Source organism: Berghia stephanieae, chromosome 6, assembly GCF_034508935.2.
Source record: "Berghia stephanieae isolate SIO BIC M18660-M18661 chromosome 6, UCSD_Bste_1.3, whole genome shotgun sequence".
Classification (NCBI taxonomy): Eukaryota; Metazoa; Mollusca; class Gastropoda; order Nudibranchia; family Aeolidiidae; genus Berghia; species Berghia stephanieae.
The window spans coordinates 48,418,082-48,442,081 of record NC_088365.1 but is presented as its reverse complement, the minus strand read 5'-3'; the positions used below and the strand labels follow the sequence as shown (position 1 = coordinate 48,442,081).

General features: G+C 40.2%; 1 protein-coding gene across 2 annotated transcripts in view; it reads left to right on the top strand.

The window, feature by feature from the left end:
* The first annotated feature begins 7,243 nt into the window (after positions 1–7,243).
* LOC144975705 (zinc finger MYND domain-containing protein 12-like) overlaps positions 7,244–24,000 on the top strand; it is a 17,605-nt gene continuing 848 nt past the window's right edge. Inside the window, exons 1-5 of one of the 2 annotated variants that reach the window (XM_078919900.1) lie at positions 7,244–7,302; positions 12,663–12,792; positions 15,334–15,444; positions 16,539–16,913; positions 23,928–24,000. The exon at positions 23,928–24,000 is cut by the window's right edge and continues 848 nt beyond it. In XM_078919900.1, coding sequence (XP_078776026.1) covers positions 12,706–12,792; positions 15,334–15,444; positions 16,539–16,913; positions 23,928–24,000 — 646 coding nt within the window. In that variant the 5' untranslated portion in view covers positions 7,244–7,302; positions 12,663–12,705. Of the gene's footprint in view, positions 7,303–12,621; positions 12,793–15,333; positions 15,445–16,538; positions 16,914–23,927 lie in introns of both variants that reach the window. The other variant, XM_078919899.1, reaches the window with a different exon arrangement.

Sequence of the window (24,000 nt, the reverse complement as noted above, 5' to 3'; positions counted from 1 at the left end):
AACGTTCATTTTCAACAAGATTTATTGAGTCAAAGAGGCTTATGCTATTCTGTAGCTGGAGCCAAAAATTCGTATTTCTACGAATTTTTCGTAGTACTAGAGAGGTCTGACAACCGCCCAATTCACGACAAGCGTCCTTGAGACTGAGTAGCCAAGATCATTCATTCATATCGTAAACACTGTGAATAAATTGAATTAAATTATCTTAACATATTGGCAATTTTTAGTATTGTCTTCATTTTTTTATTTTGTTTCTCATTAAATAAAAAAAAACTCTTGAGCTTTTTAATACAGCGTAATATACACTAAACTTTCTCAAAGCGCTTTACAAGGAATCCAAAGCCAGCAGTAACACTTAACATGTGAGACGGGACATGACTCTGTAGGCGATTGTTCAGTATTTTTTTCCCAACGGAGACAACGCTGTTACCAGCCAGGTACGCATTTTATAACTGAGTACGGTGACAGAATGTGAGTAAAGAACCTTTTCCAAGGACTCAACTATACCCGCTCAAAGCGGGACTCGAACTCTGGACCTTCTGATTATTCGGCGAGAGCCATACCAATAGACCACCTAACTTCAAGTGTATCTACATGTGTGTAGGATAATGATAGAAGAGAATGAGCGATCATATCGAATGACCTCACGTGTATAATGAACTGTCAACACTCCTTTTTAAAAAAAACGTCAGCTTTTATATAGCGCATTTTCCATTTAAGGTGCTCAAAACGCTTTACAAATGGGACCTGACCAACAGCAACACGTAACAAATAGGAAGAGACATGACACCTGTTAGGCGATATTACAATTTTTTCCGACAAAGACAACGTTGTTAAACGACCAGGTACTCATTTCACACCTGAGTACGGTGAGAGAATTATAATGAAAAAAGAGCCTGTTCCAAGGACTCAACTATGCACCGAGCGAGACTCGAACACCGGACTTTCCGATCCGAAAGCTAGTGTCATACCACAAGACCACATAGCCGCACTTAACACAAGCCAAACGAGTCGGAGACACGTGAATCTTGTTAAACCCTAAATCATCGTCATAGCTTGTCACTCCAACACCGAACCCACTCCACAGCGTCTGGGGAGCAGACTCTTAGGTCATGGTCAATGAAGCTGGGCCCATCCTGGCATTCTCTAAGGATGTGCTGCATCGTCTGCTCTGGGCATCCAAATGTAGCAAGCGTCCACGTCGCGTCCCTGGAATCCCGATAGCTAAAACACCCACAACACCAACAACCTAAGAGTGGTTGCTAGTTTCCTTTATTTACCCATACATGTACACTTGGATATTGGTACCATAGCGACGAAGGTACTACTTTTTTGAGGTCATGAACTTTCGTGACACAGATTTCAGACGTCAACTAACTAAGGTAAATAATGGATGAGTATTTACTATAGGACTTGGAAAGGATATCTTCGAGATTCGAAAAATCAATTGTGGTCAAAAACTGTATTTATAGCTCAACTTTCTATAAAATCGTCCTTAAAATTATAAATTTTAAGTAAGTCGAGATCTGGAGTATCTATATATTAGTATAATTTAAAATGGCAAGAGCGAAAAATCATCACACTGTTGCTTATTACTCCCCTTTGTTGTTTAAAAAAATCTAATTAAGTGATGTAAAACGTTTTGTTGACCGAACACAATACATGCTCAGTCGCACAAGAATACAATCAAATGGTTTGTCTATTGAAGGTATTTTCTTTTAATTTAAGGTTCCATTAAATAATTACACTCTCTCTGAATTCATCACAAGTAATATTTCAATTGCTGACTGTTATTTGTAGATGGGAGGTGTAATAAAATACTTTTTTGAAGTTGTATTGGTTTTCGACGCTCGTTCTCGATTATAGCACTCGTGCCGTGGTCAAGAACTCGATACTGAAAACCAAGACAAGTTCAAAAATTGTATGTCATTACATCCCCTATAGAAATGGTAAAGAGCGGCTGCTAGGTTCCTTTATATGCCCATGAATGTAATGCAGGCTTGCATATTGGTACTACTTTCGTGACACAGATTACAGACGACAAACTAAAGGAAATAATCCATGATTGTCGATGATTAATCGATGATTTATAGACTTTGGAAAGACTATTGGTTCTCGGTACTCGTTCTTGATAGTAGCACTCCTTCAAGTCGCGCTATGGCCAAGAACTCGATGCCAAAATACCAATATAAGTTCAACAATTCTTCTTCAAAGCTTGTTTCGTGTATCTTATCTCGTCCTATCTCATCCCTATCTCGTCCTATCTCTTCCCTATCTCTTCCCTATCTCGTCCTATAATCTTCCCTATCTTGTCCTATCTTTTCCCTATCTCGTACTATTTATAATTTGTCTTCCATTTTGTCACCATTCTCCGTCTCAATTTTTAAAGTTTCTCTTCTTTCCGCTGAATCACCATTTATTATTATTATTATTATTATTATTATTATTATTATTATTATTATTATTATTATTATTATTATTATTATTATTATTATCATCATCATCATCATCATCCTTAACCACTAGTTTCCCTTAAACTCCCAACATTTCCAACGCCATCTTCCTCACAATTACCCCCGACACTAACATCACCCTAACTACTAACATTGATTATTTTCTTACTACAATCATTTCCCTCAATTATACCATTTTCACCTGACGTGCTATCATCCACCATTGCATCATTATCAACTACACGTTCTTCCTTATTATCACCTGCAACAACTTCTTTTGCCTTTTCTCTATCAACAAAGTCACTATTTCCACTCAGTAACGCTCTTTCATCTTCGTCTCCTCTTCTTTTTCGTGTTCCTTTTTCTTCTTCTTCATCCTCTTCCGCTTCTTCCTCCCTCTCTCCATCTTTCTCTGTGTCTGACTTCAACAAAATTTCTAAGTCATTGTTAATATCATCTAAAGACTTCCCGTTCTTCACCCTTTCCAATCTTTTCCCAATCTTTCCATTTTCAACCCCCCCCCCCCCTTATCCTTCCCTCAATCGTTACCCCCTCCCTTCGTATCGTCCATCGACCCCGATATCATCCAAGCATTTCGTCTTCAAGGCGTACAACAGCGCGAAAACCTGGAACAGGAACGCACGCCCGACACCCAAGCTGCTGACTCCGTTCAGGTTCCACCGGAAGAGATCGTTGTTGTAGCTCGTGGATCTTTACCTTGCAGTTGGTGAGGGGGCTTGAGGCACACGGGAGGGCAAAGGTGTAAATCCCGGTCGACCGTCACGAGACCATCCCGGGTATCGAGCCAACGAGCCACATGAGCTGCTCGCCCCGGTGTGTGACTAAATTTGATCCAAACCCGGTGTCCGAATAGCAGCCCTATCCCGGGCGCCACACTATTGTCCTTATGTCGAGTCCCAAACAGTCCCGTCAATGGCGAAGCGGTCTGCCGCCTAGCCAAATAATACCGCGTTCGTGTCGCCCGGGTCGTCGGCACGTCCGAGAAAAAAGCAAACGTCCCATGCATCAATCGATTCGCGGCCTGCCGATTGGAAAATGCGACGGCGGGGATGGCGAACTGACGCGTATATTGTCCCTGAACGTCGAGAGCCAGAGTATGGCAAAAAATGAGCTTTTATCAAAGCTACTGGCCGTTCATTGCGTTGATATCCTCCTTTTACAGGAGACCCACCTTTATTCAGGCGCGCAATCTTCCCGATTCCAGATCCCAGGCTATACGGTGGTCCAACGCGAGGACACTTCGAGGCTCAAAGGAGGGGTTAGCGTTTACGCTAAAGAGCCATCGAAGGTAAGGGTCATTGAGAGCGTAACGGACAGCAATGGGGTGAACCGAATTTCCGTGGAAGTAGGTGGACTGTGTCTGCATAATATTTACAAACCACCTAGAGCGACTTGGACTACACCACCGGTACCGGTGGTCAGCCATCCTTCCATCTGTCTGGGAGACTTTAATAGCCACCATCACGAATGGGGCTACCGAGACTGCAACGAGGCAGGAAGACAACTCCGCTCATGGATGGACTGTAATGATCTACACCTAGTGTACGATCCTACAGCCAAGGGTACCTTCCGGGGTACCCGCCATAAGAAGGAGTATACTCCAGACCTCACCCTCGTAACGAAAGGCGCGAACGGTGAACCGTTGCAGGTGAAGCGGACAGTCCTCGGGGACTTTCCGCATAGCCAGCACAGGCCGGTTCTTGTCACAGCTGGGGTGACAATACCGAGGGTGCAGTCTCTCCCACTTTGCAGATGGAATTTCAGGAAGGCTGACTGGGAGGAATTCAGTTCCTATATCGAGCAGGTCTGCCCTGCCATTCCTCCCAAGTCCAAGAATATAACCAGATTTAGTAGGCTACTGGTTAAGAGCGCTCAACGCTCTATTCCACGGGGCAAACGGAAATTCTACACCCCTTGCTGGACAGCAGAGTCGGAAGAGCTGTACCGAGAGTACCAGCAGACCCAGTCCCAGGACACAGCCGATAGACTACTCCAGTCTCTGGCAGAGGGAAGGAAGCAACGGTGGCAGGAGACCGTGGAAAGTCTCGACTTTACACACTCCAGCCGCCACGCTTGGCGTTTGATAAAGAAATTGGACCCAGATCGGAATTTCGCGAAGGCTGCACCGGAATGCGAGGCAGACACAATTGCCAAGAATATTAAGAACCGTAGCAAGCGGGTCCCTAATCAGGCTTTTGAGCGCGGTGTCCGCAAGGCGTACCGTACGATTTTGGACTCGCTACCTGCGGAGGAGTCGGACTGGACGGCCCCGTTCAGTCCCCGAGAAGTGGGTGCAGCCATTAGCGAAGTGAAGAACGGCAAAGCAGCTGGGATAGATGGTGTATATCCCGATATGGTGACGCATCTGGGCCCCAGGGCACGGGCCTGGCTAGCAGAGGCAATGTCTGACATCCTTGCAAACGGAAAGCTTCCACAAGTGTGGAAGCATGCGAAGATAGTTGCCATCCTGAAGCCAGGGAAGCCGGCGAAGGAGGCAGACAGTTACAGACCCATATCGCTGCTGAGCTGTCTTTACAAACTGTTGGAGCGTGTTCTATTAAACCGATGGGGGCCGGTCCTAGACGCTGCCCTGCCACCTGAGCAGGCAGGCTTCAGGGAAGGGAGGTGCACCACGGAGCAGGTCATTGCCCTTACAGAGCATATTGAGCACGGGTTCGAGAGAAAACAGCAAACAGGTGCTGTGTTTATAGACCTATCAGCGGCGTACGATACGGTCTGGTGCGATGGGTTAATGCTCAAACTTGCAAAAATCATAAGGTGCAAAAAGACCTTGAAGTTGTTCTCTTCGATCTTAGGGGAAAGGCAATTCCACGTCGCGCTGGGAGACGCCACGAGCAAAGTTAGGAAATTGAAGAATGGGGTCCCTCAGGGGTCGGTACTTGCGCCAATGTTGTTTAACGTTTACATTAGCGATATGCCGAACACTTCCTCCCTGAGGCTGGGATACGCAGACGACTGGGCACTCGTTACTCAGAGTAAAGTGTGGACCCGTCTCGAGAGCGTACTCAGCGAGGACGTCACCAGACTCAAATCCTACTTCGACAAGTGGTACCTGAAGATGAACACTTCAAAAACCGTGGCCACTGCATTTCACTTATGCAGTGGTTGGCACACCCGTAAACTGAATGTCCTAGTCGGGGACCAGCCACTCCCATATGAGCCGCGTCCAAAATACCTAGGGGTGACGCTGGATCGCAGCCTTACCTATCGGGTTCATCTCGAAGGGTTGCCCGGAAGATAGAGAAGCGGAATAGTCTTCTGAGGAAGCTGGCGGGATCGACTTGGGGCGCTAGCCAAGCGCTCCTGAGAACATCCGCCCTGGCACTATGCTATTCCACCGCGGAGTATTGCGCTCCAGTGTGGGGTAGAAGCAGAAACGTTGAGAAGGTGGATGTAAAACTTCGCAAGTCGATGCACATAGTGTCGGGAACGCTAGCAACAACCCCTAGAGAATGGGGCCCGGTGATGGCAGCGATCCAGCCCCCGATGTCCGGAGGGAGACCATTACGGGAAACTGGCTGAGTAAGATCAAAGAGAGAGGGAATGGGGATACCCCTCTCATGCGCATAATGAACGGTGCCCCCGTTTCGAGCCGAAATAAGTCCCGGCAACCCTTGTACGCAGAATCCCTGACTACGGACAGAGCTGCACATACGAGATGGAAGTCGGTTTGGACGAATTCAATCCCTCGTGGGGGCGGGACCTACACTCCTCTAAGCTTGGTGAGAAGTTGCCAGGCTTTGATACCAGTAAGAGGAGACACTGGGTAGCTGCGAATCGGCTTCGGTCGAGGAGCTGCCTAACGGCCGGTGCGTTACATCAGTGGGGTCTAACTTCCTGTCCTTTATGTCCACGCTGTGGGCAAGAACCCGAAACGGCAGAGCATCTAGTCGAAAGGTGTGTTGTGACGATGCTACCGGGCGGGTTCGCGACGGTGCACGAATGCGGACCGGACTTTGCTGATTGGGTCGATCGTCATAACATAATAGTGTGAACCATAAGAAGCTGCTGTTGTAGAGTAAGCATCGGCCTATGACGTCACAATTCTTCTCCCAGAGTTCACAAACACCGTCAATCAAGATAACGAAGACTACAGGGCCCATCAACCAGCCTGAGGAGTTAGAATTTAATTCTTAGATTCGATTTTTGAAAAATTAAAATAAATTCCCTTTATTCATCCCCACCCGACCCCAGAGGGTCTCGATAGCTCAGTTGGTAGAGCACTCACTCGCTTCACACGGAAAGGGACCGAGATCGATCCCGAGTGAAGTCGAGGTTTTATTCTGATCCCCCTGTACACACAGCAGTGATTGGGTAGCTGGATCTGTAAAATCTACCAGAAAGTACTCTGCGATAGACTAGCATCCTGTCCGAAGGGTAGCAAGCAGTGGTTATTGTTCGTTCACACTATATAAACCTGGATAAACTCCGGCTCCATGGGCATATTGGCTCCGAGGGACTGCTACTTATTCATCCCCAAAGAGAAATGTGTTTCTATGGTCTATTCAAGTTCAAGGAGAACACTGGAAAACCCAGACGCCAGCCAGTGCAGGAGAGGAATAAGTATTACAACAATGAGACCATAATAAATTGGGTTGTCAGACCTGCAAAGAAGTCTACGTTGCTACGTTAAACCTTGAAATATGTATTTTTAAGAAGGAATGAGACAACAAAATCGACATTATTCTGGTACTCTTATTATAATATTATTCACTTAAATTGCGTCATAAGATTGTGTGGAGAATGTCGCCATTTTGAAATACGTTTTCTTTTGTTCATCTTACTGACAGCGGACTGTTTGACAGGGGTAAGTTTATGGAATATTATTTATATATGTATATGTATTTATATGTGTATACGGATTTATTTTTGTACAAGATATGATACTGTTACAGCATGTTAAAATGTCGCCATTTTGTGTATCTCTCTTTGTGAATTTCTATTATGCTAAAGAGGAACTAAAAAAAAAGTGGAATGGAATGGGACGAGTGAGTTTTCATAATCAAATCCTGCTAAAAGTTCTAAAAATCAAGTCCTACACTAGATAAAATTTTACGTTCCCCCCGTGTTAAAAATGTGTTTTTATCATCATCATCATCATCATCATCATCATCATCATCATCATCATCATCATCATCATCATCATCATCATCGTCGTCGTCGTCGTCGTCGTCGTCATCATCATTATCATCATCATCATCATCATCATCATTATTATTATTATTATTATTATTATTATTATTATTATTATTATTATTATTATTATTATTATTATTATTATCGTTATTGTTGTTGTTTTTATTGTTTTTATTATTATCATTATTATTATTATTGGTGTTGTTGTTGTTATTGTTATTGTTTTTATTATTATTAGAGTATTGTTATTATTATCATTATGGGAGGCCTTCCGAAAGCTCTCGCATCCCTTTCAATTAGTATTTTCACCGTGGATCTTTTGTCAGGCGTTTATTTGGGGCCCTTTCATTCATTCAAGAAGTCAATATATAGTAGCATTGGGAGGCCTTCCAAAAGCTCCTACATCCCCTAGTATTCTTGTTTTTTATAATGTTCTAATAGAGGGTTTGGGAGGGGGAACTTTTTTTTAAAGTCTCCCCCTCCCAAACCCCTTACTAGAACATTATAAAAAAGTTTCCCCCCTCCCAAACCCCCTACTTGAACAAGAATACTGGGGATGTAGGAGCTTTCGGAAGGCCTCCCGTAGCATTTGAAAAACTCAAGAACCTTGATAGATTAGTGAAAAATTAAAATGTCCTAATTTGACCAATGTTTTCGTTATCCGCCGCCATTTTGCTTTTAAATAGACTATTGGAAGGTAAAGCAACTCAGTCCAAGGTTGGAGGATTTTTTTTTCTCTTATAGATAGTTATCATCATCCATCGTGGCTTGCGCTCTTGAGCACGTTGCCGGTCAACTGTCTCCACGAATCACGATCCTCTGCGGTGCGCATGAAATCTGTGTTACTTTTAAAGTCACATTTGGCCATTCTTAGGTTATTTAGATAAGTCATTCTTTGTCTTCCTCTAGCTCTCTTTCCTTCGATCATCCCAGATGTTACCAACTTTTCTATTCCGTCTCTTCTCCACACATGTCCCAGAAACCGTAACTGCCTCTTTCTGATGTTATCGATCAATATTCTTCCCTTTCTCACCTTCTCCAACACTTCTTCGTTCGTACATCTGTCTGCCCATGATACCCTCAACATTCTTCTATATACCCATATCTCAAATGCCTCTAACTTCCTCGTACATTCTTTGCCAAGCGTCCATGTTTCACAACCGTATAAAACGGTATTTATGACATATGTTTCTACTACTTTCATTCTGGTCTACAAGTTTAGGTTGCTGTTTGACACAACTGGTCGCATTTTATGGAACACGTTTTTTGCTATTGCTATTCTTTGTTTTATATCCTCTATGTCACGTGATGATAGTGCCTAAATATTTAAATTTCTTTACTTGTTTGATGGTCTCTCCTTTGCTTGACAAGTGGAAGGTCGTGTTGTTGTCATTCTTTGAGGCCACCATGCATTCGGTTTTCTTAATATTTAGTTCTAGGCCTATCTCTTCACTTTTGCACTATATCTAACATTTCCTGCACGTGTTCTGGAGAGTAGGCCATCAGAGTACCAACGTCTGCGTATCTTATGCTATTCATATTCTTCCCTCCAACGACGACGCCTTTCATATCTTCAATTTCTTTGAATATTATTTCACTATATGTGTTAAACAGGTCCGGTGATAATACGCAACCTTGTCTTACTCCCTTCTCGATGTTAAAGAAGTCCGATGTTTCATTATCCAGTTTAACTCACGCTGTTTGATTCCAATATAAGTTTTAAGATCTGTAATGTGTTCAGCGCTGGAAGGGTGCTTTTCACAGAGCTCTTAAAATTACTTCATTTTACGGCTAAGTGTTATTTCTATACAGGGCGAATTTTATTTCATATTCAGAGGATTTCTTATGACTTTGTGCTGCTTTTGACGAAATTTCGTGAATTTTAAACAATTAATTTAGCAATATTTTTACGTTTTGTAAATTTTTGGCAAGGATTTTATCATCTTTTGAGACCATTTTTGTTTACTTTTTACGATTTTAAGAAGAAAAAAACAACAGTGAGCTATTTTAATCTTATTACAACGGTCGACGATGAACATCGACAATGACAACACCTAATTATTGTTATAACTATTCACCCCAACACCTACGTACAATACGACACACAATTAATAATACACCGAATTTAGAAACAGTGAACATTTTGAGATCTTTTGAATTATCCAAGGCATACAGAAAAATAACAAAAAGAGGAAATAAAGGTGGAAGGAAACAAAAACAAAAACCAGGAGAAGCCAAATAAAACATCAAAAAACAACTCAGTCAAATTAAAATGCAATAATCTAGATTCTACTAATAACAATGACGGAAGGCAACGGAAAACCACCGTCACTAACAAACTTTCCCAGGACATCAGCTGTCCCTATCACGTTGAACGTTTCAAACTGTTGCGAAATGAAACAATCACATTGGCCACGCGGAATATACGTACATTAAACCATTTAGGAAAACTTGAAAACGTTATTCAAGAAATGAAAAAGTTCCAAATTAACATCCTTGGAATCTCAGAAACGAAGTGGAAGGGAGAAGGAGTAGTTAAAGAAGATGATTTTGTATTGTATTATGCAGGTGGAAAACATCATGAAAAAGGAGTTGGAATTCTTTTAGACAAATCAACATCAAAGAGCTATTTAGATCATGTTGCAATCTCAGAAAGAGTTATATTTTAGTAAAGTTGAAAGGAAACCCGTTTAATGTTAATATTATTCAAATATACGCCCCAACATCAGACAGTGACGAAAACAATTGAGACATTCTATCAAGATATGGAACAAGCATTAAAACAATGTAAATCTGATTAAATTCGTTTAATAATTGGTGATTTCAATGCAAAGGTTGGTAACGAGAGAGTTGAAAATATCGTTGGCCCCCACGGACTAGGTACCAAAAATGATAGAGGGGAAAGACTTGTCGACTGGTGCAGATTGGAAAACCTTACTATTGTCAATACATGGTTTAAAAATCACGATAGAAAGAAGTGGACATGGATAAGCCCAGGTGGCCTTTATAAAAATCTGATAGACTTTATTCTGGTCCAACATCGATTCAGAAATATCGTACGCAACGCAACAACTATTCAAAGCGCAGATTGTAATAGTGACCACAGACCTGTCAAGGCCACGCTAAAATTAAAACTTAAACAAAATAAAGACAAGGAAAGTGGAACCAAAACTGCAATTTGATCTATTGAGAATTAATCATCAAATAAAAAATGATTACACAGAATGCGTGAAAGAAAAAAGTGAAAACTTGACCTCAGATATAAACATAGATGAGTACTGGAATCAAATATCGAACTGCATCACAGAATCCGAAAGAGAAACTATTCCATCTGTGAAAAAGCACGAACCAAAACATAAGTGGATGGATCACAAGATCTTGAAACTGATGAATGAAAGACGAAAACTAGAACGCAACAGCAACGAATATAAAGAAGCTAATAAGATTATAAAATGTGAATGTAAGAGAGCAAAGGAAGATTATATTGAACACGAATGTCACAGAATTGAAAGACTAAAACAATCTAACACCAAACAATTCTACCAGTCAATACAAGAACTAAGTGGAAAACGACCAGCCGTGGCAAGAAATGCGTTAAAGACGCAAACGGTAATATACTTATCGACAACAACGATATTTTGGAACGTTGGGCAGTATACATAAAATCTATACGCGGATGACAAAAGAGGAACGAGCTTGGATAAAGAAATATCTACTGTGAACACGGGTCCCCAGATTATGCGAGAAGAAATAGAAGCTGCTTGCAAAGAGATGAAAAGGGGGAAAGCAGTAGGCCAAGATAGCTTCTCAATAGAATTGATTGACGCCCTCGACGATCTGGGAATAGACATTCTGACAAAAGCCTTTAATGTCTTCTATGAAAAGGGTGAATTGCCTAATATCTTAAGACAATCGGTATTCATTACGATACCCAAAAAACAAGGAACTATTGACTGTGACCAACACAGAACAATCAGCATAATGAGCCAGGCCACAAAAATTAAGTTAAGAATACTTATGAAAAGAATGAGGAGCAAGATCTCTCCAGAGATAAGTGACGAGCAATTTGGGTTTGTTAAAGAAAAGGGTACGGTAAACGCAATCTTTACATTGAAAACATTAATGCAACGGTCAATCGAAAAACATAAATCACTTTATCTATGCTTCATTGATTATTCCAAAGCTTTCGATTCAGTACAGCACGATACGCTATTCAAAATCTTAGAAAATATCGGTATAGACAGTTTCGACCTTCGACTTGTGAAAAACTTATATTGGAATGGTTAGTTATAAGTCTTACTAAAGGTGTTTGGGCGTTTGTTTGTTTGTTTGTTTTTGTTTTTATAAGGGATAGTTAAAGATACTAGGTTTTATTTTTTCTTAGGGTTAGCTGTGGGAATATTTGGGTTGTTTCCCTTAGCACGAGGTGCTTTCGGAAGGCCTCCCTAAAATTGTTAACGTTTTGAACTCATTTTACACATGAGAACAGTGAGAGAATGAGAGTAAAGTGCCTTTTCGAAGATCTCTACTATGCGCCGCTCAGAGCGGGACTCGAACCCAGGACCTTCCTGTCATGAGGCGAGTGTCATACCACAAGACCACATAGCCGCGTTGACAGAAGGAACAAAATGGAGGTCTCACAGTTCTTTGTTATTGTTTTTAGCCAGTCATATTCATAAATAGTTCTTATAAGGTAAAGGACGATATGAAAGAACTGGCCCTGAAGGAAGATGATGCTCTGAACCAAGATGCATGGATATGTGGCATTCATTATGGTAACCCTGCAAAATGCGGGATAAGCTGAAAGAAGAAGGAGAAGAAGATTCATAAGTAGTTCTCACTAAATTGTATTTTTCATCAGACTATAAACATTTCAAGTTACACATGCAAATAAACAAGGTACGTTATATCCGGCTGGCGGATGATGTGAGTATTCAACAAAGCGTATAGCATCAATACATATCACTAATTGTCTGTGATCTGTTTTCAGATCATCGTAACAGCCCAAACGAATTAATTCTACTCGTACAGAGACAGGGACAGAGACAGATACTGCGACTTGAGACGATACAGAATGAACCCCCTTCACGTCATGACAGATTCCACAGTTTCCTGGGTCGACGGCGATCTCATCCGAGGGAAGAAAACAGGCGTCCTTCAGGTCTCAAATAATGATTATAATAGGATTCAATGGTCTGATGTCACGTCCGCCTAGCAACCAGCAGCTTGGTTCTAAACAAAAGAAATTGGTACTTCTTATTCTTATTTGCTGGCAAAAAAAAAAAATTCACATGTCATGTGATCAGAATGTATAAAAGTCAAAACATGATCAGATTTATAATGTTTTTCTCCTCGGGATACACTTTTATGCTCGTCGGAGAAGAATTTCATAAGGCCGTCCGCCATTGTTCGGATAGTTTAGAATCAGTTGCTTAGTTACTATGCGTCATTACGACGGAAGTGGCGCCACGACTGTTGAAGCCTATTGAGTTCAAACGGGTTAACCATCGTTAACTTATAGATAATATGAAGTTGAAGTCACTCTGGTCTTTGTTATTGTTTTTGTCACCCGCGTTTTTGAATAATTCTCACTTAACTGTATTAACCAGACTATGAACGTTAAGGTTACACATAGCTTTTTTGTGTGTGTTGGTTCTTTATGTTTCCTGTGGTAATGTTACGAGCTTTTAACCTATCTTTTGATTGTATGCGCTTAGCTAAGAAGTTCACAACATTACCATCCGGAAGTATAACGGACCAACACACAAAACTGTGTGCAACCATGAACGTTTATAGTCTGGTTAATACAGTTTAGTGAGAATTACTCATAAACGCGGATGGCAAAAATCAATAACAAAGACCTGAGTGACTTCAACTTCGAACTATCTATAGCCTGACACTGACCAAAAAATGACGTCAAAAGCCAAGTCTTTGGCCGCAAAAGAAAACAATTCGGAAGTCGTATTCAATAGTTCAACCAATGGAATCACTTGTTTCCTTGAGCTTTACTAACAACTCACTAGACGCTGCGCAAGCCTTTAAAATGACGTCAAAATGACAAGAGGGTTCAAGCTTAGCCATCGTTATGTTATAGCCTGAGCGTGGCCTTCGTTAAGTTATGGCCTGATACTGACCAAAAAATGACGTCAAAATGCCAGTATTTTGCCACAAAAGAAAACAAATCGTGAGTTGTATTCAATAGTTCAACCAATGAAATAACTTGTTTCCATGAGCACTACTCACAACTCAATAGCCAAATAATTACGTCAAACTGCCAGTCCTTTTGGATTTCAGTGTCAGGCTACGGTTCTAGTGTCAAGCCATAAGTTAACGAAGGCTACGGTTCAACAGTCGTGACGCCACTTTCCTCGTAATGACACATAGCAACTGGTTCTAGACTATCGGAAGAATGCCGGACGCTATTATCTCCATCACCGCCCTGATGAAATACTTCTCCGACGAGCATAAAAGTTTATCCAGAGGAGAAAAACATTATAAATCTGATCATGTTTTGACTTTTATACATTCTGATCACATGACATGTGAAAAAGTTCTAGTCAGCATAAAGAATAAAAAGTACCGATTTTCTTTGTTTAGAACCAATCAGCTGGTTGCTGGGCGGACGTGAAATTTGACTATTGAATCGTATTTAGCCATGTAAAAAAATAGTTCTTCTGAGACCCGGAGTTTATCCCGGTTTCTATAGCGTGAAACGGGCAATAGCAATAGGCTAGTCACTCTTTTAATAGAAAGCTAGTCTATAGCAATGTACTTTCCGCCAGACCTAATCCCAATAAACTGCTCGATGGACAGAGGGTTGGAAAAAAGTCTTGACTGCATTCGTTTGGATCCCTATTCGTGTAAAGCGACTGCTCTACTAGTTGAGCTATCGGGACCTCATGGAACGCGATTGTAAATAGGATTCAACAGTCCGATGTCACGTCCGTCGCGCCCAGCAACTTGCAGCTTAGTTCTAAACAAAGAAAATCGGTACTTTTTATTCTTCATGCTGGCTAGAACTTTTCACATGTCTTGTGATCAGAATGTGTAAAATTCAAAAATTGATCAGATTTATAACTTTTTTTTTCTCCTGTGGATGCATTTTTCTGCTCGTCGGAGAAGTATTGCATAAGGACGTCCGCCATTGTTCCGATAGTTTAGAACCAGTTACTAAGATACTATGCGTCATTACGAGGGAAGTGACGTCACGACTATCGAATCCTCTTTCCGTGAGCTTTTTAAAAATTAATAACAAGAATAAAATAAGTTTCTGATCATTTGGTCTGTAAACATGTTAGGTATAAATACAAAATATTCATATCAACAAGGCCAGATCAAGTTCAAGTAGGTGAAGGAATCACTGAAGTGACATAGATGACAATGATGATGATAATGATGATAATGATGATGATGATGATGATGATGATGATGATGATGATGATGATGATGATGATCATGATGATGATGATCATGGTGGTGGTGGTGGTAGTGGTGGTGAGTTATGGCGATGGCGGTCAGCATGATAATGATGGTGATGATGATAATGATGAAAATATTAGTTGTTCCAGTTATGGAGGCGTTAATTGTGGTGTCGAAGTGACACTTCCAATCATGCTATTTGCGACTGCGATATAGAAAATGGTGCAACTTTTGTTTTTAATTGTATTCCATAAATGTTAATTTCTTCCACGACAATTATAAGGAATTGAACCCAGAGATCGACGAAAGTGAGACGGTATACGGGCTTTCCATTGCAAGACAAAAGGGGGATAACCCGATAAGTAGTGTTGGTAACGCGCTCCAAACATCCATAGTAAGGAAATTGCTATTTATGTATTCGATTCCTACATTGCATGTCCATAAATTTATATATATCTATATATATATATATATATATATATATATATATATATATATATATTATATATATATATACATATTATATATATATATATATATATAATATATATATATATATAATATATATATATATATATATATATATATATATATATATATATTGTGTGTGTGTGTGTGTCCATCTATATTATATTCATCTTTAGCATTCCGCTTCCACCGCCTCCTCATCTTCCTCTCCTCCTCTCCCTCCTCTTCCTCCCCCTTCACAACCTCTCTCTTCTTCCTCAATTCTTTCCTTCCTTATTTGCCTCCTCTTTCATTTTCGTTTTCCTCTTATTGTTCTACTACTCCCTACCACCGCCATCACAACCATCACCACTACTACTACTACTACTACTACTACTACTACTACTACTACTACTACTATTACTACTACTACTACTACTACTACTACTACTACTACTACTACTACTACTACTACTACTGCTGCTACTACTACTACTACAACTATTACTACTACTACTATTACTACTACTACTATTATTATTATTATTACTACTACTACTGCTAATACTACTACTAATACTACTACTACTACTACTACTACTACTACTACTACTACTACTACTACTACTACTACTACTACTACTACTACTACTACTACTCCCTCATCCACACACCTCTTTTTTTTCCTCCGTCGCAAATTGACCCCATTATGTAAATTATTTTTTTTTCTTTCTCCTATTTTACATGTGGCCGAAAGGAGCTGAACGGTTGTTTACTTTGTATTGTCTCCTTTTAAATCAGCCACATTCACTCCTTTCGTATTTTTTTTAATCTCCATTTTATTTGCTCAGTAAGGCATCTCAAACTTTTGGTTTCACTTCATGTATGTCACTATACATATATATATATATATATATATATATATATATATATATATATATATATATATATATATAAGGCGCAACATACATACGCTCTGGAACAAATTAATCTAAATATGAATGATTTCTTTTTTTTATTTATTTATTTCTTTTACAACAGAACGCAGAGATTGAAAAGATAAATGAAGAAACAACATGGAGAAAACTCACTGGGCCTAAGAGCGCCGTGGACGAAACCCTTTTTATCATAAATCCTCTCTCCACTCCAAAGGGGACCAAAGGGGACTGCGAAGTATGCCCAAGAAAAGCCTACCTCTGCTGCGTCAACTGCAGAGTGTCTTTTTACTGTTCCGTCGAACACCGACGAAAAGATGCCGTCCACCGGATGATATGCCAAAGACTGAGAATCGTACGTAATCCGAGTTGTCACAGAGAGAGCAGTGTCGAACGACGACGTATCGTAGGTCAAAGGACGTACGTCGTTTTAAAACTCATAGACGATCTTGTCCGTCAATCCTACGGCTTTCTCTATCAGGTCAGTGAATTATGCATATTATGTGTATTTTTTTTTTTAAAACCCAAAGAAAGAGGATCTAATAGTCCGATGTCACGTCCTCCCAGCAACGAGCAGATTGGTTCTAAACAAAGAAAATCGGTACACTTTTTATTCTTCGCGCTGGCTAGAACATTTTCACATCTCATGTGATCAGAATGTATAAATGTCAAAACATGATCAGATTTATGATGTTTTTTTCTCTTTTAAATACAATTGTATGCTCGTCGGAGAAGTATTTCTTAAGGGCGTGCGCCATTGTTCCGATAGTTACTAAGTTACTATGCGTCATTACGAAGAAGTGACGTCACGACTGTTGGTTCCTATTACGCCTTTCTCCACGGCACCATTATGGCCCATTTAGACGTACAGACTTTTCACACAGGGTCCGACGAACACAGATTAGACCGTAGCCATCTTATCATATAGATAGTATGCGCTTGGCTAAGAAGCTCACAACATTGCCACCCGGAAGTATAACGGACCAGCTCACAAAACATTGTGTAACCATGAACGTTTATAGTCTGGTTAATACAGTTTAGTGAGAAGTACTCATAAACGCCGATGGCAAAAAAAAACAAGAACAAAACCTGAGTGACGTCAACGTCATACTATCTATAGCATGACACTAGAACCGTAGCAATCGTTAACATATAACCTGACACAAGAACTGAGGCCTTCGTAAAGGTATGGCCTGACACTGACCAAACAATGACGTCAAAATGCCAGTCTTTTGCCACAAAAGAAAACAAATCGTGAGTTGTATTCAATATTTCAACCAATGAAATAACTTGTTTCCATGAGCACTACTAACGACAACTCACTAGGTGGTGCAAAAACCAAATAATGACGTCAAACTGCCAGTCCTTTTTAATTTCAGTGTCAGGCTAGAACCCTCAAAGGCTGGCAGTTTGACGTCATATTTTAGGTTTGTGTAGCGTCTAGTGAGTTGTCGTTAGTAGAGCTCATGGAAAGAAGTTATTTCATTGGCTGAACTATTGAATACAACTCACGATTTGTTTCTTTTGTGACAAAAGACTGGTATTTTGACCACATTTTTTGGTCAGTGTCAGCGTAGCCACCTTAACTTATATGGCCTGACACTGACCTAAAATGACGTCAAAATGATGCCATACTTTGGCCACAAAAGAAAACAAATCGTGAGTTGTATTCAATAGTTCAACCTATGGGACCACTTGTCTCCATGAGCACTACCAACGACAACTCACTAGGCGGTGCAAAAACCAAATAATGACGTCAAAATGCCGGTCTTTTTGGGTTTCATGTCAGGCTATAACTTAACGTTGGCTTCGGTGTCAGGCTATAACTTTACGTTGGCTACGCTAAAACCCACAAAAACTTGTAGTTTGACGTCATTTTCTAAGTTCGTGCAGCGTCTCGTGAGTTGTCGTTAGGAGTGCCCAAGGTTACAAGTAATCTTGGTTGAACTATTGAATACAACTCACGATTTGTTTTCTTTTGTGGCCAAGGACTTGTCTTTTGACGTCAATTTTTGGTCAGTGTCAACGTTACCATCTTTAACTTATAGCGTGACACTGAACCATAGCCATCGTTAAGTTATAGATAGAACGAAGATGACGTCACCCTGGTCTTTGTTATTGATTTTTGCCATCCATATTTATGAGTAATTCTCACTAAAATGCATTAACCAGACTATATACGTTCAAGGTTACACACAGTTTTGTGTGTTGGTTCGTTATATTTTCGGATGGCAATGTTTTGAACTTCTTAGCCAAGTGCATACTATCTATAGCCTGACCGTGGCCTTCGTAAAGTTACGGCCTGATACTGACCAAAAAATGACGTCAAAATGCCAGTCTTTGGCCAAAAAAGAAAACAAATCGTGAGTTGTATTCAATAGTTCAACCAATGGGACCACTTGTTTCCATGAGCACTACTAACGACAACTAACCAGGCGGTGCAAAAACCAAATAATGACGTCAAAATGCCAGTCTTTTTGGGTTTCAGTGTCAGGTTATACCTTGACGATGGCTACGCAATGAAACCCAAAAAGACTGGTCTTTTGACGTCATTATTTGGTTGTCGTTAGTAGTGCTCATGAGAACAAGTGGTCCCATTGGTTGAACTATTAAATACAACTCACGATTTGTTTCCTTTTGAGGCCAAAGACTGGCCTTTTACGTCATTTTTTTGTCAGTGTCAAGCTATAAGTTAACGATGGCTAGAACCTTCTAAGACTTATAGTTTGACGTCATTTTTTGGCCAGTGTCAGTTGTATCTCTAATTAGGATAGTATGCGCTTGGCTAAGGAGCTCACAACATTGTCATCCGGAAGTATAACGGACCAACACACAAAACTTTGTTTAACCATGATCATTTATAGTCAGGTTAATACAGTTAGTGAGAAGTTCTCATAAACGTGGATGGCAAAATATAATAACAAAAACCTCAGTGACGTCATCTTCGTTCTATCTATAGATAATCCATCAAACACGATGTCTCATGTCAACAGGAATCACCCATGTTGTCAAAAATGAGCAAGTCCGAGATTGATAATCTTTCCCAAGGAAATAAAAAACTAAATTGCCTGAAGCGGGGCTCGAAACCGGGACCTTCCGGATCACAGTGCAATGCATTAGCCACTTCAGATCTAGTTTCAGGATGGTGGCATCTTATGTATAGCCCAAATAAATGCTGGTCGTCAATAGGGTTCAAGAATCGGGACGTCAACTGTAATCCTAACTAGTAATGACAAGGCAATAAAGTAAATACTTTGTCATTCAAACTAGTCCGATACAATCTGTCACTCCTTCCTTACCTAATAAGGACGTTATGGTAACAGTTATGTAATCACGTGGCTATCTAAACTAAACGGGAACAATGGCCCATGGCGACGCCGTATGAAATATTTCCCCGGCGAGCTTAAACGCGTATCCAGAGGTAAAAAAACCCCATCAATTTGATCATGTATTGACTTTTACACATTCTGATCACAAGGCATATGAAAAGGGAATGAAAAGTTCTAGCCAGCATGAAGAATAAAAAGTAATGATTTTCTTTGTTTAGAACCAAGATGGCCGCCGTTGCCAGGCGCGTGACATCAGACTATTGAATCCAATTTTGTAACTGGTTCTATCGGAACAGTGGTCGGATCCCTCATGAAATACTTCTCCGACGAGCATAAAAGTGTATCCAGAGGAGAAAAGCATTATAAATCTGCTCATATTTTGACTATTATACATTCTGATCACATGACATGTGAAAAAGTTCTAGCAAGCATGAAGAATAAAAAGTACAGATTTTCTTTGTTTATAACCAAGCTGCTCATTGCTTGGAGGGAGGGGGGAAGGGGGGGGACGTGACATCAGACTGTTGAATCCTATTAAAGAGCATCCATCTTCCCTCTTTTACTTTTACGCTCTGTAATCATAAGAATGATATGCCGCCTTATGTTTTATCTTGTGACTTTTCGAAGTCCCATGTTTGAGAGTTTTTGCCAAGATGAAGGTAATACTCTTCAATAGGCGTAACGTCACTTCCTATACCTAAGGACGCAGGGTAACTTAGTAACACTGGCTCTAAACTATCCCAACAATGGACGGACGCCCGTTTGAAATATTTCCCGGCGAGCATAAAAGCGTATCCAAAGGAAAAAAAAACCATAAATTTGATTATGTTTTGACTTTTACACATTCTGGTCACAAGACATATGAAAAGTTCTAGCCAGCTTGAAGCCTAAAAAGTAATGATTTTCTTTGTTTACAACCAAGATGGCCGCCGTTGCCGGGCGGCGTGACATCAGACTACTGAATCCAATTGAAATAGATCGATATTTAAAGGACGAGTTTTCTGGCCAAATTTTTTATGCCCGTTTTTCCGGAGTCCGGCAGTTAACTGGTTAAACTTGTTTGCTTACTGTAGATGCTGTGCATTTGGCTAAGATACTCTACAACATTGCCATCCGGAAATATAACGGATCCACACACAAAAGCATGTGCAGCCTTGAAGGTTTATAGATAGAACCAAGTTGACGTCACTCTGGTCTTTGTTATTGCTTTTTTCCATCTATGTTTATGAGTAATTCTCACTAAACTGTATTAACCAGACTATAAACGTTCAAGGTTACACATTGTTTTGTGTGTTAGTCCGTAATTTTTCCGGATGGCAATGTTGTCAGTTTCTTAGCCAAGCGCAAAGTATCTACAGTGGACTCCGGATAAGACGATGCCCAGGGGAACCGAGAAAAAAAATCGACTTAAACGAAAATCAACTTAACCGGAGTGTAACCAAATGAGCAAATACGCATGTGAACAAGGCAAACCAATCAAGAATAAGTATGTCCCTTCATATCGTGCGGTCTCTGTAGTGGTCATCAGAGGCTCCTACCCCCAATAGCCCCATAGAGGAATCAGAATACATAAAAATCGGAATTTGAGATAAAAAAGCGGAATCAACTTACTGTTATTGACTATGACATGCTTTGCAACAGAAAATGTAATAGACAATCCAAAAGTACTCAAATGATTAAAAATATAAAATGTGTAAAAATGTACAGAATGTGTAAAGACTAAGAATGGGGTCAAATAATAATAAGAGAACACACAGGTCCTGGTCGTCTGAGAGCAAAGCATTGAACGGATGGATTTAACCTTGTCAGGACCCCCCCCCCCCCAACACACACACACCTAAACAACAAACGCGCGAGCCGGTACACACACACACACACACACCACACACACACACACACTTAACCAGGTCTAAAATTAAATAGGGAAAGAAGCTGACCGTACTCAATAATATATTACGGAATGAAGCCAACATATAATATTACAAAGGTCATTGACCCCACAAATTGGAGTCACCATAATAATAATAATACTTCGGTCAACCCCCTCCCAGACAGTACACACTTTGAAGGACTAATCAGACTCACAAATGTGTGTTGATTGACCATAGGAGATGCTGACGAAATAAGCCATAGCTCACTTTTTTTTCACTACAGACTTTTTTTTTTAATGTTCCTCGATTGGAAAGAGGTGAAAAGCGGAATTTTTGCCTTGAATGGGGAATTATACCAATAAGTGAAATTATTCCGCAAAAAAGCGGAAAGGTAGAGCCCCTCTGGTCAAGGTCATGCTTCTTGTTAATCGTCGAGACAGAAATAGCCGGTATGCCAATTTTCTATGCTATGATTTTCTGTCGCATGCCAGACTTTCCAAATGCATCGAATCTTCCTTTTCCGCGATAAGGTTTGCCATTGTAGTTGTAGACTTGATTTGAATTCTGATAAAATTGATACTAATTAAGAGGCCATTACATAGGATGGCTGGGATAGAACCCAAAAAAATATTGAACTTGAAGTTGAGAAATTAAAGTTATTCAATATTGCTTATGTACATTGAACACGGACGTCAGGAAAAGCACCTACATCACATCGATGTGCGCCAATCGTTCGCGGATATTCTTAACCACTGAAAATTCTTACTGGTAGCTTGTGATTTTATTGTAGTCATGAGTGATAAGAACATCGACTTAAGCGACATCGACTTATGTGGAGTTTGTTTGTTTTTTACTAATGTTATATAGGAAGAAGGGGGAGGGACCAAAAAAAAAAAAATCGACTTGGGTAAAAATCGACTTAGGCAACGTCGACGTATCCAGAGTGCACTGTATAGATAGAATTTGCTTGGCTGAGAAACTCAAAACATTGCCATCCGGAAGTATAACGGACCAACACACAAAACTATGTATAACCTTGAACGTTTATACTCTGGTTGATACAGTTTAGTGAGAATTACTCATAAACGTGGATGGCAATAAAACAATAACAAAGACCTGAGTGTCGTTAAGTGCGTTCTATCTATAGATCATGACATTGCCATTTCAGTGCTTTTCTTTGCTACAGGTCTTATCGCCAGTAATTGGGTTCAACAGTCGTGACGTCACTTCCCTCATAATAACGCATAATATATTACTTAGCAACTGGTTCTAAACTATCGGAACAATGGCGGAAGTCCTTATAAAATTCGTCTCCAACGAGCATAAATGTGTATCCAGAGGAGAAAAACAATAAATCTGATCATGTTTTGACTTTTACACATTCTGATCACACGACATGTGAAAAAGTGCTAGCCAGCATGAAGAATAAAAAGTACGGATTTTCTTTGTTTAGAACCAAGCTGCTCGTTGCTGGGCGGACGTGACATCAGACTATTGAATCCAATTGTGCATGTGAGAATGATTCAGTTACTTCCGCAATATTCACTACATCTCCAACTGGCAAGTATAATTTATACCAAAAGAAAAACAAAAATTACAATGTGTGGCTGACTGAGAAAACACGGAAAGATGCGCAAATTTCATAAATTGAGTTATGTATGCAGTAGTATAGACCACCTCTTTCTGATCATTTACCAATTTAAATTTTTATTCTATGTCTATTACAACCCAAGTAATGATTTATTTTTATTTTATTTTTTAAATTTTTTTTGGGGTGGGGGGGGGGGATAAAATTTGTTGCTATGAGAAACGCTTTATTTTCGATTTTGGCTCATATCTCAAATCGAAGCTTGCCGCATCTTCCCGGGTTCCTCAGCCAGCCTCACAAATATTGACGTAAATTTTTAAAACCTTGAGCTTTTATATGGTGCAATATCCACTAAACGTGCTCAAAGCGCTTTACAAAGGGTCCCTGACCAACAGCAACATATAACATGTAGAACGAGACATGATGCCTGTTAGGCGATATTACTTTTTTTTCCGACAGGGATATAGCGCTGCTAACGATAGGTACTCATTTTACACCAGAGAACGGTGAGAAAATGTGAGTAAAGAGCCTTTTCCAAGGACTCAACTATGCTCCGAGCGAGGCTCGAACCCATAACTTTCTAATCCGAAAGCGAGTGTCATACCACAAGACCACATAGCCGCACAACCTCAATCTAAATAGCAATTCTTTTCTTTTTTCTTGAAAAAATAAATTGAAAGTTTTATCTATTTTTTTTTCTTCTTCAGGCCAAGTATGAGGAAACAATAATAACATTAGATCACGCATTTGAGTTTCTTAACATGGTCTATGACCGAGACC